General features: G+C 31.3%; 1 protein-coding gene across 3 annotated transcripts in view; it reads left to right on the top strand.

Annotated features, from left to right (window-relative positions):
* TFDP2 (transcription factor Dp-2) overlaps positions 1-16,070 on the top strand; it is a 165,625-nt gene that overhangs the window by 18,195 nt on the left and 131,360 nt on the right. For all 3 annotated transcript variants that reach the window (XM_051983346.1, XM_051983348.1, XM_051983349.1), the window contains exon 2: positions 15,579-15,672. In XM_051983346.1, the coding sequence (XP_051839306.1) occupies positions 15,658-15,672 (15 nt within the window). In that variant the 5' untranslated portion in view covers positions 15,579-15,657. The remainder of the gene's footprint in view (positions 1-15,578; positions 15,673-16,070) is intronic.

Genomic DNA, 16,070 nt, shown 5'->3' on the forward strand with positions numbered 1-16,070 from the left:
TTTATTTCCCAGTGTTCTTTCTCTGGGTGTAGCTGCTTCTGTCCATCTTTGATCAATTAAGGCTCTCTTTATCGAAGAGGTCCACTTCCATCAGAATACATCCTCAAACAGTATCGTTGTTGAGGTATATAATGATCTCCTGGTTCTGCTCATTTCACTCAGCATCAGTTCATGTAAGTCTCGCCAGTCCTCTCTGTATTCATCCTGCTGGTCATTCCTTACAGAACAATAATATTTCATAACATTCATATACCACAATTTACTCAACCATTCTCCAATTGATGGACATCCTTTCATTTTCCAGCTTCTAGCCACTACAAACAGGGCTGCCACAAACATTTTGGCACATACAGGTCCCTTTCCTTTCTTTAGTATCTCTTTGGGGTATAAGCCCAGTAGAAACACTGCTGGATCAAAGGGTATGCACAGTTTGATAACTTTTTGAGCATAGTTCCAAATTGCTCTCCAGAATGGCTGGATGTGTTCACAACTCCACCAACAATGTATCAGTGTCCCTGTTTTCCCACATCCCCTCCAACATTCCCCATTATCTTTCCCTGTCATTCTGGACTAGATAATTTTTGAGATTTCCTTCCAGTTCTTAGAGCTGATGATTCACTGTAAACAAACTTCCAAGTATTTCAGAATCTTAAGTCTTTGAAAGCAGTGCTAGTGCTTTTCACTATGTTCAAAAGCTTTGTGTTAGGCCCTAGGATACAAGTTTGATGAGGAGTCCCTATCCTCAGGGAGCTTACAGCCTAGAATTGGTGATGACAGGAATATAATAAAAAATCTGACTATGATGTTTTTTGAGTATTTTTAAGTTTCCCAACTTTGAGTAGTGGTAGCTCAGAAGATTTACAAAGTGCTTTCCTTACAATATTCCTGAGAGTTCAGGGAATGCAAATAATGGTGTAATTTTACAAACTGTAATTTTGCAAAAGAGGAAACTGAGGCAGTGTAAAGTTAAATGCTTGCAAAGGATCACACAGCTAGTTAAGTGACAACTGAAATTCAAATCTAGATCTCTCCTGGCCCCAGAGCCATTGCTCTTCTCATTACAGCATCCCTCCTACCTCCTTTACTGTAGGTTTAGGATTATTTCTATTGTTTAAATATTTTCAAGTAAGAGAAAAAAATGTGTTTTTTCTAGCCACATTTTCTATTACATGTCTTAGTTGTTAAATCAAAATTTGAGAAAAAAATTGCAATGTGATTCATTTTTAACTTGTCATAACAATATGAAGAAATGTATATATAAATTTAGGAGTTTGATTAAGATTATTTGTAAGAATTTTTTAATATTAGAAATTTAAAAATCATAAATATTACAAAATGATATTGCTTTGCAAGTATATGATTAGAAATAAGAAAATTAAACATGAAGTCTATAAACAAATGATAATTACAACAATGATTTTAATAGTCTGAGGTGTATTCACGTATTAGAAGAATTATTTTCAGATTATTCTTTGTATAGGTATTGTATGCTCTGTTGCTTTGAGTTAGTTTTTGAAAAAAAAAAAAAGACATATGCCTTACATCATTTCTGTTTTTAGAATTATACTGCCAATGTTTTGTTTTAAAATTTTATTTCTTTCCTAGTTGAACATCAATAAAAGTACACAATTAATCTTTTAGGGAATGGCAGTAAAAGATGACTAGAAACTATTGTATTTTCCTCAGTTTCTTCCTTATCTTTCTTCTCTCTTTCCCCATATTCCTACTTGTTATTCAGCTTGGAAATTTCATGTGAGGTTAGTTTTTTTGTACAATCATTTTGACCTTTAAAAATATTTATGTGCTTATAAACTGTAAGAATGTGTTGCCTGTTGTGATGGATCAGGGAAGGCTATGTCTTGACAAACATTTGTATAATTAATCCAAGAGCTGTACTGGCCTAGAAATTTTGACCCTATTAAGCAGCATATGTGCAACAGGTGGTCTAATCCATTTAGGCCCTGAGCATAAATTAGAGGTTTAAAATTTGGTTTGTACTGGTTAATAAAAGAACCTTTTTGTTATGTTCTTGGCAAAGTCATAAAAACCTCATTTTGTTCTAAACTAGAGTGATCTCCAGTGTTGTTTCTTCCTGACAGGAGGATATATTTTACCTTTTAGACAGAGATATGTTACTCTTTTAATGTAATGCACACTTCACTATTAAAATGTTCTAAAACATTCTATCTTAAATATTATTTAGAAAAAAATTGAGTTAGAAATGAAAGTAATTATTTTTGAGAGGGGAGGATGGAGTAGAAAATAATATTAAGGTTACCAATATGCTTAAATGTTATGTATACTATGAGTTAACATGTTTCAGATTGATGAATTTTTCATGTAGCTCAAGTTTATCCATTTTGATATTTAAAAATTAAACATTTTAATGAAAATATTTATGTTACACATTTCCATGTTTTCTTAAATGATACTGAACATAATTTAATCTTTCACAACCCAGATTCATGATTATGAATATTTATTATAGTACTGTTTAGTTCTGTATTTTCAGGATGTCAATTTTAACTTATTCTGCTACCTGCCTCTAATAAATCCTTTCCCTATCTTCATTTTAGTGCCACTTTATTTAAGCTGATAACTCAGTAATCACATATGTTAAAAATTGTATTTGAAATATCAGTTAGGAGAAAGAAAGTCCAAGCTTATGTTTTTAATGTAGGTGTTCTGTGACTGCTATTTTAGGGAACTGAAATCCCTAAAAAAAAAAAAAAAAGACATCTTTGATATTTAAAGCCATGTTTGAGAGTCCAGATTCTTAAAATGTGGTTCACAACCCTTGAGTCTCATAACTGAATGTGGGGATCGTGAAATTATGATTTGCTATCAGCAAATAATTTGTATACCCATTTTATATGTCTGCATACCCCGAGATCATGTAAAAAATTTCTCAGGCAAAAAGGGGTCATGAGTGAAAAAAGCTTTAGAAGCCCTGGTTTAGAGTATTAGTTGCTGATTTTTTTGCTCTTAGGACTCCTCTATACTCTTAAATGTTATTGAGGACTTTCAAAGTACATTTGTATATATCTTTTGGTATTTAATATATTTTAAAGTAAAACATCTTAGTGTTAATATGAAAATAGATTTGACCCCCTGAAAGGGTTTTGGAGACCTCAGGGGTCCCTAGACCTCAGCTTGAGAGCTATTGTTCAAGAAAGTTGAAATCTCATTTGAAGCATGTGAAGATTCTTGTGTGTTTTTAAACTTTCAGTTATGTTATGATCAAGTAGTAGGTAGTTTGGTTAGCAGTTACTACATATAGTATGTATATATATACATATATATGTATATTTATATATACACACATACATATCTTTATATATTAGATATATGTTCTATGTCTATTAATAAAGATTCTGATTAAATCCTTATCAGATTAACTAGCTTTTGTCACATAGTAGTAGTAAAGAGTAGAGTTTGTGTCAGTTATGATTTTGCTATTTATATGAAATTATTTTGACTTACTTGCTTTTAATGCACAATTCTAAGTTAATATGCAAAATGGTTGTATGAATTCATAGTTCCATCAATAGTTTATTTAGTATTGTCTCAAATTGAATGAGTTTCCATTTTGCATCATTCTTGCTGATTTGTGAGGTAAATCTTCAGGGTTTTTTAAATTTGTGTTTTTCTTAAAATTATTTTTTTGGAGTATTATTTTCATGTGGTCATTTATGGTTTTATTTGGAAAACCATTGTTTTGAAAACCTCGTCTGCTTTGACTATCACTTGGGGAATGTCTCTTAGTTATATATATGTGTCTGTATTTAGGATATCTTCCTTATCAGTGATTTTTGATGCTTTTTAAAAGCTTTGTAATTTTATGTAGTTAAAATTTTATCTTCGACTTTCAAGATCACTTTTATCCTTTGTTTAGTTAAGAATTCTTTCCCTATCTATGAAAGGTAACTCTCACCAAATCTTAGGATTTAAAAAAAATTACATAGCCTTTTATTTAAAATAATAAGCATTTACTAAGCACCTACTATATACTACGAACTATACTGAGAGCTTGGGGATACAGAAACAAAAATATAACAATCCTTACCCTTAAAAAGCTTACATTCTGGGGCAGCTGGGTGGCACAGTGAGCAGAGTACCAACCCTGAAGTTAAGAGGACCTCAGTTCAAATGTGACCTCAGACAAACTTAACACTTCCTAGCTGTGTGACATTGGACAAGTAACAACCCCAATTACCTCAGCAAAAAATAAAATTAAAATAAAATAAATTTTACAATTAATAGTTACATTCTATCAGGAGAGCCAACATATTCATATATAAAAGTATGTTTAGATATATGCAAAATAGATTTCAGAAAGGTACTAGCAGGTGAAAGGAGAAGGAAAGGCCTTCTATAGAAGATTGTATTTGAGCTGAGTCTTGAAAGCAGCCAGAGACTACAAAGAGGGGCAGATAAGGAGGAAGAGCATTCTAGATATGGGGTAATAGGCAGTGCAAAGGTCTAGAGATGTGAGATGATATATGTCTATAACACACACACACACATACACACGTATGTGTATATTCAGATTTATATCTATTTGGATCTTAAAAAAAAAAGTGTTTTTTTTTTTCCATTTTGTATTTATTGTGACATGATTTAAGTTGCTGTTCTAAACCTAATTTCTACCAAAACTGTTCTATAGTTTTTCAAACATATTATGTGAAACAAAGGATCTTTCCCCTACAATAATTAATGTTCTTGTTTTTAATCTAATACTTAATTGCTATGTTTTTTTTTTTTTAATTGCTTCTGGTTCTTGCTTATCTAGTCTGTAAGCCAGGTAGAATTTTTTTTTGCTACTGTAAAGAGCTCAGTGAAAATTGAAAGAATCAGTGTTCTTACCAAGTCCTGCCCCATAGGTTATACAGTACTATAAACAGAATCAATATTTATTTCATTGTCTATTAAATTTGCTTTTATTTAGAAGACTATTAATTGGTTGTAGTAAATCAAGACAATATGCAAAAATCAATTCTTATAGAAGTCTGAGTTACGGGACTGAAAATTTTTTAAGAATTTAAATTCACCTTGGAATCTTTTTTACCTATAGAAATGAAATAGAAATAATGGTAACTGTTTGCCTTTTAGATATGGTGCCTTTGCTTGATTTTGATTTCCACTGATATAATACAATAGCATTTTGAAATCTCTGAATACCATTTAGACAAAGATAGGTGTTTTACTATTCAAAAAATTTTTTTAAATCAGCTTTGGTGTTCATTTTTAATGTGTTTCTTCTCTATTCTAGTTTCTGTTTAAAGTTGTACTATCTTGAAAGCACTGTGATGCAAGCTGCTAAGTAATGATTGGGGGTAGAAAAGGGTCTACATTTTGAGACCATCTGTGTGAGGTGCTTTGTTTGAAACTGACAAGAGGTCATGGCAGATGGCGAAGTCATGAAGTCTGGCTTTTTCAGCTGGACAAAAAGTGTTCGTGAAGCTGGAGGAAGAAACCCAACTGTTTTTACTGGTGTTAAAGCTTGGATGAGCTAGGTTTGAGCCTTGACAAAGCATTCTGCACCAGTGCACATGACTTTGTTTCATCTTTCAAAAATTACTACTCAAAATGGTAACCTCTTATACACTGGATTTCATGTATACTTTTACTGACCAGCATTTTAAAGGGTTAAAGACTATGTAAATTTTGTCTTTAAAGATAGTGTAAAAACAATAGAAACATTTAATAGTTTGGAAGATTTTATACTTAATCACATATTCTAGTTCTATGTTAATATTTAGATATAGTAACAAGATAATATAAGCAATTACAGAAAAAAATCCTATAGGTTGTATTTTTGTAACAAATTTTATTTAGAAGCAAAATCTATTCTGTTAGGAAAGAAATGAAAGTGCCAATTAAAAATCCTCCTAAACTTTCTGTTGTAGAATTTAGATATTACATGTTAAAATTTTCTTAGTTTTCTCCCAATTAATCTGTATTAGTCAACACTGACTAAACTTTCATTTTGTATAGAGAACACTGTTAATTGTTATAGAGATAAATAATATGGATAGAATTTAATTTTAATGAATGTGATAGAACATAAAAATTGGTAAGCTTTATTTTAAATGGTAATTAATTGTTCCCATGTTCTGGAAAGATAATATGTTACTGATTTTTTCCAGATTATGAAAGTTGCAATTTTGAAAGGTTGGAGAAAAAATGAGGAATGTAATAGGGATATATTTTTCATCCTTTCTAAATGGTAAATGTTTTTGTTTTCTTTATTGTGATTTTATTTGAATGCATTAATAGTCAATAAAATTTAATTATTTTTAATGTGCTTTAAAATTATTTTCATTTTAATAAAGTTTTTATGGAACAAGAGTATCATTGGAATATAGATATGGATAAATTTATGAAAACCCAAACCTCATGTGATGATTTAAAATAAGATCAATAACAATAACTGATCTTTATGGTTAGTTCCATTTACCAAACTTTTATTAAAAGTCTATTTGTCTATTATGTGCAAGAATGACATACAGTTTAATGAAGTGTTTCTTATTATTAAATAAAATTCTAAAACTAGGGAAAAGGGAGACAAACAAGAGGGATTTATGGAAGAGATAGAAAGGGTTGTCTTAAGGTGAATTAGAGAAAAAGAATTGGAGAGATAAAGCACTATCTTTAAAGAGGAAGAGGAACAAAAATGGAGCAAATCATAAATCTGACTTTCATAACTTTAAATGGGAATGTATCAAACAGCCCAATAAAATGACAGATTGGATTAAAAAAAAAACTACACAGTTCCACAATCTGTTGTTCACAAGGAAAGACAGACAGAATATGAGAATATATAACAAAATTTACTGTGTATCAGGTTTATCTAAGCAAGAGTTGTAGATGAAGCAAAAACAAAAATACACTATTATAATACAATATTATTTTGATAATTATAACTCTATAATATGGCTTGAGATTTGGTACTGCAAAGCATCTTTCTTTCCTTTTTTTTCTCACTAATTTCCATGATAGTTTTGACCTTTTTTCCCTTCAGACAAATTTTGATATTTTTTTTCCCTATCTCTATAAAATATTTTTTTGGTAGTTTAATTGTTGTGGCATTGAACATATAAATTAATTTTGTCATATTATTTTATTATAGTGGCTCATCATTCCCAGAAATATTAATTGCTCCAGTTATTTAACTGTTTTTATTTGTGTGAACTACTTTAGAATTATGTTCAAATAGTTCTTATATCTTGACAGAAAGACTTTGAAGAATTTAATACTGCCTGTAATTATTTTAAGTGGGATTTCTCTTTCCATCTTCTTCTGGATTTTGTTGGCAATATACAGAAACATGGATGATATGTTTGGGCTTATTTATATCCTGTAACTTTACTAAAGTTATTAATTTTTTAAATTAGTTTTTCAATTGATTCGGATTCTCTATATCATCTGCAGGAAGTGGTAGTTTTCGTTTACCTATGGTTTTTTTTTTTTTTAATTTCTTTTTCTTGTCTTAATGCTATCATTTCTATGATGATATTCAGTAGTAATGGTGTTAATGAGCATCTTTGCTTTATCAAACTTCATCTTGTTGGAAAAGCTTCTAGCTTATTCTCATTACAGTTAATGCTTGTTCATAGTTTTAGATAGAGAGGCAGCTAGATGGTGCAATGAATAGAGTACTAGCTCTGGAGTTAGGAAAACCTGAGTTCAAATGTGACCTTGGATGCTTAACACTAGCTGTGTGACTCTGAGCAAGTCACTTAACTCCATTTGCCTCACAAAAAAATTCAAAACATAATATAGTTTTAGATATATACTACTTATCATTTTAAGGTAAGCTCTATTTATTCTTATGTTTTCTAGTGTTTTTAAAAAAAAAAACAAGAATGGGTGTTATATTGTCAAAAGGTTTTTCTGAATTTAAATAATGATATGATTTTGGTTGGTTTTGTTATTAGTTATACTTTTTCCAGTGTTGAACCAGTTCTAAATTCTTGCTAATCTGATCATAGTAGATAATCTTGATGATTATCTTGCTATAGCCTTCTTGCTAATATTTTATTTCAAAATTTTGTATCAGTAGTTTTCTTTCTCTCTTTTGAGTCTTCCTGGATTAGGTATGAGGACAATATTTTTGTCAAAGGAGTTAGTAGGATCCCTTCCTTAACTATTTTTTCCCTATAGTATATGTGGAATTGGAATTGTAAATCCATTATTAAATGAATGGTTGGGTGGTGGTTATTATTGTTGTTTCCTTTGGGAGTTCATTTATAGCCTGTTCGTTTTCTTTTTTTCAAGATGGAATTATTTATTCTATTTCTTTTTCTGTTAATCTGGGCAATTTATATTTTTATAAATTTTCCACCATTTCATTCATATTTTATAGGTTGGGTGGACTTTTTTCTAACAATTGATTTCATTTCTTCATTGATTGTGAATTCATCTTTTTATTGTTATATTGTTTTGGTTTTTCTTTTTCTTCCTTTTTCATAATCACATTTGTTAATGAACTCTGTTTTGTTTATTTTTCTAAAAACAGCTCCTACTTTATTCATTAGAGTTTTTTATTTTTAGGTTTATTAATTTCTCCTTTGATTTTCAGGATTTCTATTGGTATTTGGGATTTTTGTAATTTGATGTTTTGCTGGACTTTTTTTCAGTTGTGTGCCTAAATTGTTCATTTGCTTTTTATCTTTTACTGATTAAAGAATTTAGATACAAACTTTCCCCTGATTATTACTTTTGCTGCATGCTACAAATTTGGTGGATTTGTGTCATTGTTGTCATTATCTTTAATGAAATTATTGCTTTTTTTCCTATAATTTTTTGACCCACCCATTCTTTAGGAGTAAATTATTTAGTTTTCAATGGATTTTTAAGCTTTTATTCAAAAATTGTATACTGAATATAATTTTTTTTTAAATTATGGTCAATAAAAAGTACATTTAACATTTTTGCTTTTCTGTATTTGTTCATTAAATTTTTATGCTGCAGTACATGATCAGTTTGTAAACGTACCATCCATAGCTGAGAACAGGTATGCTCCTTTCTATTCCCATTCAGTATTCTCTCTGGAGAATAGAATTCTCCAGAATTCTATTACACCTAACTTTTCAAAACTTTTATTAGGGTCTTGTACTTCTTATATATTTTTTTGGTTTCAATTTATCTGTATCTGAGAAGAGTAAATTAAGATTCTCTATTATTATAGTTTTATCATCTATTTCTTCCTATTAGTCACTTTGATTTTTTCTTTAATAATTTATATGCTGGGACAGTTTAGTGGATGTGTGTTTAATATTGCTATTAATTCATTACCTATGGTATCTTTAAGTAAGATTTTCCTTGGCTATTTTCATTAGATCTTTTTTTCTTTTTCTTTATATGAGATCATGATTGCTATTCCTGTCTTTTTCACGTTAGCTGAAACATATTAGATTCTACTCCAGCCCTTTATTTTAAATCTTTGTATCTTTTGGTTTCAAGTTTGTTTTTTGTTAATAATATATTGTTGGATTCTTGTTTCTAAGCCATTTGTTTCTGTCCTTTCCTGATTTATGACTGAATACATACCTTTCTTATTTACAGTTAGGGTGATGTGTTTCCCTTCATCCTATTATCTTATGTTATCTTCCTTTTTTGTCTTTTCCCTTTTTAAGAGTCTGTTTTGTTTATTAATACTTTCCTTAGTTTATTAGTTATTATTCCCGCCCCACATCTTTTCCTACTTAATAGCCTGATGGATTAAAAAAATGTATTTTTGAGTCCAACTATGTGTATTCTTCTTACCTTTAGTTAATTTAGATGAGAATGAGGTTCAAATTCATTTGGTCCTTTCTTATAGTCCCCTCACTGTTATGTCAACTCCCTTTAATGTGTCTCCCTTATGCAAGATAAATTTTCCTATACTTTCTCTCCATTCTTCTCCTCTCCCAGTACATTTCTCTTTATTCTCCTTAAGTATTCTTATTTTAAGAACCAAATACAACCAAATCATATTCAGGCTCCCTGTCTAATTGGACTTTCTCTGTGACCCTTGGTAAAGATAAACTTCTGAGGGATTATATATATCATCTCCCCATATAAGAATGTAAGCTATTTAAATCTCTTATGATTTCTATTCTCGTTTTATCTTTTTATGTTTTTTTTGACTCCTGCATTTGCAAGTCACATTTTCTGTTCAACTCTGGCCTTTTCATCAGGAAGTCACATTTTCTGTTCAACTCTGGTCTTTTCATCTGGAAAGTTGAAAATTCTCTTTTGTTAAAAATTCATTTTTCCTCCATGGCTATAGAATCAGTTTTCTCTATAAATTATTCTTGGCTGTAATCCTAGAATCTTTGCCTTTTGGCATATCATATTGCAAGCTCTCTTCTCTTTTATAATGGTGACTGCTAAGTCTTGTATGGTCCTGATTGTGGCTCCTCAATACTTGCCTTTTTTCTTTTGGGCTGCTTGTAGTATTTTTCTTCCTTGATCCATGTGATCTGGATTTGGGTTGTAATAATCCTGAGAGTTTTTGTTCTTAGGTTTCTTTTAGGAAGTTACTGGAGGATTCTTTTAATTTCTACTTTGCCTTTTGATCATATGATATCTATATAGTGTCCATTTGTGATTTCTTTGAAATACCATGTTAAGGAACTTTTTTTGTTGTTCACAGCTTTCATATTTCTAATGATTCTTTAATTATCTCTCCCACATGTTTTATAGGTCAGTTGTTTTTCCTATGAGATCTTTCACCTTTTTCTATCTCTGCAAGGAAGATTTCACATTTGGCTGCTTAAGTTTGGCTTTAAGGGATGGATGGAATTTCAGAACTATGTGAATCTTGAATTGTGAAGAACAGCTAGACATGGGGGACATCAAAGGGGATGGGGTACGGGTGTAACATGGCACCTGTGCTTTGGCTCTTTTTCAAATTCTGTTTCCTTTCAGTCCTTAGCTGAGGTGCTAATTTCCCTGTTATATTATCTTTTTCCTTGAATCTTTTATGCTGCTCTGTTTGACCTCTGTTATAATCTTATCCTAACACCAATTATAATTATTTTGTGCATGCCTTATTTTCCCTTTTTGTATTATAAATTCCTTGAGAATGAGGACTATTCCATTTAAAAAAAATTCTTTCTGTACAAAGCTACCATCTTGGACTTGCCATATTATAAGATGCTTAATAAATATTTGTTAAACTGAAAATGAAGAAATTGAATGTGATCATGAGAATAGCATCTCATGGCTGCTGCCAAACCACTCATGTCTCCTGGTGCCATCTTGGCCCACTCTCAGGTCCCCACAAGCACCACCCTCTGTTACTTCACTATGCAGCTATATTTGGGGTCACTTTATAGCCTGTACATCTTCCAGGAATGTGAAGTTAGCAAGCTTCTGTTCTATTGGCAGGGCTATAGTTCCATTAGCCTCTCACTGACAGTCTTCTGCTAAGGTACTATCTATAGGGCCACAGACTACTACTGCCTTCCATGGCTTAAGGTTCTTCTTGTTAATCAAACTGCTCCCATCTAATGGTCCTTATTCAATTTCTATTCTTCGTAGCATTTGACCCTATTCAACTTTCTCTTTTTCCTTGACTTTTCAGTTTGCTCTTCCTTTCTGTCACTCTCAGCTATCTAGTGACTCTTTGTTTTTTCTTTTTCAAAAGTCTTTTGTGAGCCCTGACTTTTTTTTTAATCAACGTTTTGTTCTTGCTCTGTCTTTTCTTTGTATTCTCGCTTAAGAAATCTCATTCAATCTTTGGCCTTCAACCTTAAATCTCTACTTCTGTGAAGATGACTGCAAAATCATTATATTCGTTCCCTGACCCCTTTCCCAAGCTAAAGATTCAGTATCTTTAACTAACTACAAAATATGATTTATTGGTGACCTTTTTCTAAAATGTTAGACTTAGGATTTTCTGTCCAAATCTGCTTCTTATTCCAATTTCCCTATTTTAATCACTTATACTATCATTAATCCAAGCTCCAAAGTTCAAAAATTCACCATTATCTTTCTCAGCTCTCATATCTAATTAACCGTCAAGTCTGGGCAATTCTATCTTTTTAATAACTCACCTTCTCTAAACTCCCAATGTCATAAATCTAGAACAGATTTTAATTACCAGTTATTTGAACTATTGCCATACTACAGAAAACATACCGGAATTGGTATAAGGGGACAAAGTTCAAATCCTGGCTGTGCTAGTTAATCTGAGAAGATTAATCTGAGCAAATCAGTTTCTCATCTGTAAAATGGGAAGGCTAGACAAGATGATGTTTAGGATCTGTTCTGGCTCTAAATCTAAACTCCTATGATGGGCCAATGGTTCTACTCTCTCCTACTTCAGATATAAACTTTTTAACATCTCAAAGATGATCTGGGGAAACTTAGGGATTCTCAAGACCCATTCTGAGGTTCTAAAACATCAAAACTACATTCATGCTACCAAGATGTTTTAATTTCTAATATGATAAATATTTATAAATATAACCCAAAGAAACAAAAGCTCTTGGGCGGGGAGGATTTTTAAGAATTTATATAAAGGGGTCCTAAGAACAAAAAGCTTGAGAACTACTGGTGAAGCAAAAAAGGCCCTGCACATGGAGTCAGGAAAACCTAATTTGTGTTCACATCTAACTTCACACTCCTAATTGTGTGAGCCTCAGGCAAATCATTGAACTTAGTTTCACATGGTTAGCTATGTTTCCTGAATGTGAACCATTACATATGACTGTTCTGGCTACATGTGTTTTCCATAGGTGTAATGCCTTACATATGAATCTTTTGTGTGCTTACTCTTCTCACAGAGGATGTGTGCTAGGTATTTGTGGGAGAAGAGCTCAGAGTTTTTGAGGCAGCTAAATGATATAGGGTTAGTCCTGAAATCAGGAGGACCTGGGTTCAAATGTGACCTCAGACACTTACTATTTGTGTGACCTGAGCAAGTCACTTACCCCTGTTTGCCTTAATACATCATCTGTAAAAAATGAACTGGGAAAGGAAATGACAAACCATTTCAGTATCATTGCCAAGAAAACCCCAAATGGGGTCACGAAGAGTCAGACAAGACTGAAAAACAAGTTTAAGGTTTATGGGAAGAATATTATGTTCATTACTATAATATTATATTTATTTCATCAAATACCTATGCTTTGTGCTAAGTAGATCTTCTGACTGACTAGTCAAAAGAAGTTCATAGGTGGAGGAGTGTCAGCTATGGATTGATCCACAGATTACTCTGAACCTGGGATAATCATTAATTGGGGGATCCACAAGTTAAGGGATGCTAAGGATTAATTCTATTTGAGTCTCATAACTGTCCTGTGAGAAGGAACTTGAAATAGTTATTTCTGTTTTACAGATGAAAAAAGAAAGCTCAGAAACTTTATTACTTGAACATTAAAATTCAAATTTCCTGACTCCAAATCCAGTGCTTTGGTGACAACATCACAATACCTCATCTTCTGAAATAGAAAGCATGGTTGATATCACTGGAAGGTTTTGAAGAATAAAGAAGGGAAGTTGAATGAAGCCTCATTCTCAATAAAACATGATGCTCAATCTTCTGCCGCAATGTAGAGTTTGAGTGATGGGATGGAGCTTCACTTGGGGGCTTATGGAAATTTGGAATACTGTGAGGAATGGTGGAAGGGACTTTATTCCATTTGAAACAAAGTAGATTTATGCTACATGTCTATATTATTTTCTTATGAGTTCTTAGTTTATGAAATTAGATTTAGTTTGATTTTTGAGTGGAGGTGTTGAGGAATTAGGAAAAGGGAGTTGTGGAATTCTGTGTAGGTAGCAAGTAAGTGAATCATAGAAAATGGAAAAACCTGGATAAAAGAGTTAGAAACTGATATGAAAACAAGTGGAAGCATAGGGGTGGAATACAGATTGAAAGAGTGGGAAGGCATTAATAGATTGCAATTCATTAAGATTATTGTTAGGGTAGGAGATAGAAGGAAGGTTGTGTTTAGAGGATTTTCTGAGATTAGGAATCTTAAAAATAATAGTGTTGTGTAAGAAAATGTTTTATAAAGAAGTTACGATTGTTTTGTCTAGATCTCTAAAATATTTTTAATATAAGGGAACTTGGATGGGTTTTTGTTTTTCTTTTTTATAGGAACCATGGTCAGAGTCATTCGAATTCAACTTTGCTTTTAGGGAAAAAGAAAGATGCCTAGAGATATTAAGAAAAATTCTTATCTACTAAAAGATCTAATTTTGTTTTTAGAGACATTCAAGCAATACTAGTTCTTTACTGTATTAATTCTTAAAGTTGCTTTTAGCTTACTTAAGATATTAGGGAATTTTTGTTTTTGTTTTTAAATAAACCTTTTAATTGAATCAAAATAACTATTGAGCTTTGTAAAATTATAACTTTATTATATATGTCATTTTTGTTGTATTTTCATGACTTCAAGATACTTTTACGTATATTATCACATTTGATATTCACAGCAATCCTGTTGATACTGACACAAATATTAGGCTCATTTTATAAGTAAAGTGGCAACAGTTCATAAGAAGGACCCTGGACTGATAACCATTTAATTGGATTCCAATACCAAGTTAATATTATGAATTTGGGCAAGTCAGAACTTTTCTCGACCTCTCTTTTCTTATGCTTGAAACATTTGAGTTGAACTAGATGATATATCCATTTCTGAAATTTTATAGTAAGCCTAAATTGCCTAAAAATATTATATTTAAAAAGTCTATATTTTTGAATATTGTCTTAAAATATAAAATCTAATTTAAATTTATTTACCTCTCTAGGTAAGATTATTTTTTAAAAATTAGCTGAATATCACATTTGATGTTTTTATGATATATTAGTTACTTTATTAAAAATTTATATACAAATCCATAATTTTAGTGTTAATACTCAAAACACCAGCAGCTATACAGTTTGGTCCTAACTCCCCAAAAATGCTAAATTTAGGGTAGATATGATTCATATCTACTATTGTGGCATTTGCAAATATACAATAACGAGGTATTAATAACAGTTATTAGCTTTATTTCTTTATTATTTTGTGGGGTTTTTAGAGATAGATATTTGGATCATTTTGACCTCAGAATGGAGAAACCAAAAATTGGGCAGTTGTTTATAATGTCTTCGGATCTTTTGTGTGATCCACTTTCTTAAGCATAAAAACATAGCAAGATATAAGTATTTTATTAGTAGAACCATGTGATTTTTTTTCTTTTAAGCCAGTTTTAGTTTTAAAGTTTATTTTAAAATTAGTTTTAAGTACAAATAAAAATTCTATTTCAGCCTACCTTTTAAGGAATTATAGTTATTTACCAATGTTTACCTTAGATTAGATTGGTTACAAAGAGCCATATCAACATTGAATGAGCATCCAAAATATATTAGACTCTTAACAAGAAAGAGAGGTTCAGGCAGTTCTGTATCCTCATTCCCTTTACATTAATTTAGACAAACTTAGATACACACATAGAAAAGGAATAGGTCCAATTAGATTTCCCCAAACACCTTATTTTTCTTACTCTTTCTAGCTTCATTTGGACAGGGGAAAATATTTTAAGAATATTCTAAAGGTCTTATATTTCTCTACTTCTTTTTTATTTAACAGGATGTTTCTTTTGAAGTATTTTTGAAGATGAAGAATTTTTTTATGCTTTTAGAGACACTAAAAAAGACTCCAATCTGACATGACGACAGAAAATGTAAGTGTCAAACAATTTCTTTGAGGTTTACACTGTCCTCTTCCGTCAGAGGTAAATTGCTGTCAAATTGCCACCTTGCAGAGTGATACAGATTGCTGATGCCAGATAGAAAGACCTTTTACTGGACTTTAAGATGTAAGTTCTTGCTGTTGCTGGATAGTTCCTCCTATATCAGTTGAATACTTCAATTTCACCGGAGGACTTGTTTAAAAATACTTTCTTGGTTTTCTTTTTTTCTTAATGAGAATGTCTGGACTGTATCAGAAGGGCACTGAGTATCTTTCTTCAAAAAAGGAGTGTCATCTTCTGACTTCCAAAAAATGCTTCCCCCTCTTTTTGTTCCTTATCTCAAAACCCCTTGATATCATCTGAGTCTCTTCCTTTTTCCTCCATTCTGT

The sequence above is a fragment of the Antechinus flavipes genome, chromosome 3 (genome assembly GCF_016432865.1).
Source record: "Antechinus flavipes isolate AdamAnt ecotype Samford, QLD, Australia chromosome 3, AdamAnt_v2, whole genome shotgun sequence".
In the NCBI taxonomy this organism is placed as follows: Eukaryota; Metazoa; Chordata; class Mammalia; order Dasyuromorphia; family Dasyuridae; genus Antechinus; species Antechinus flavipes.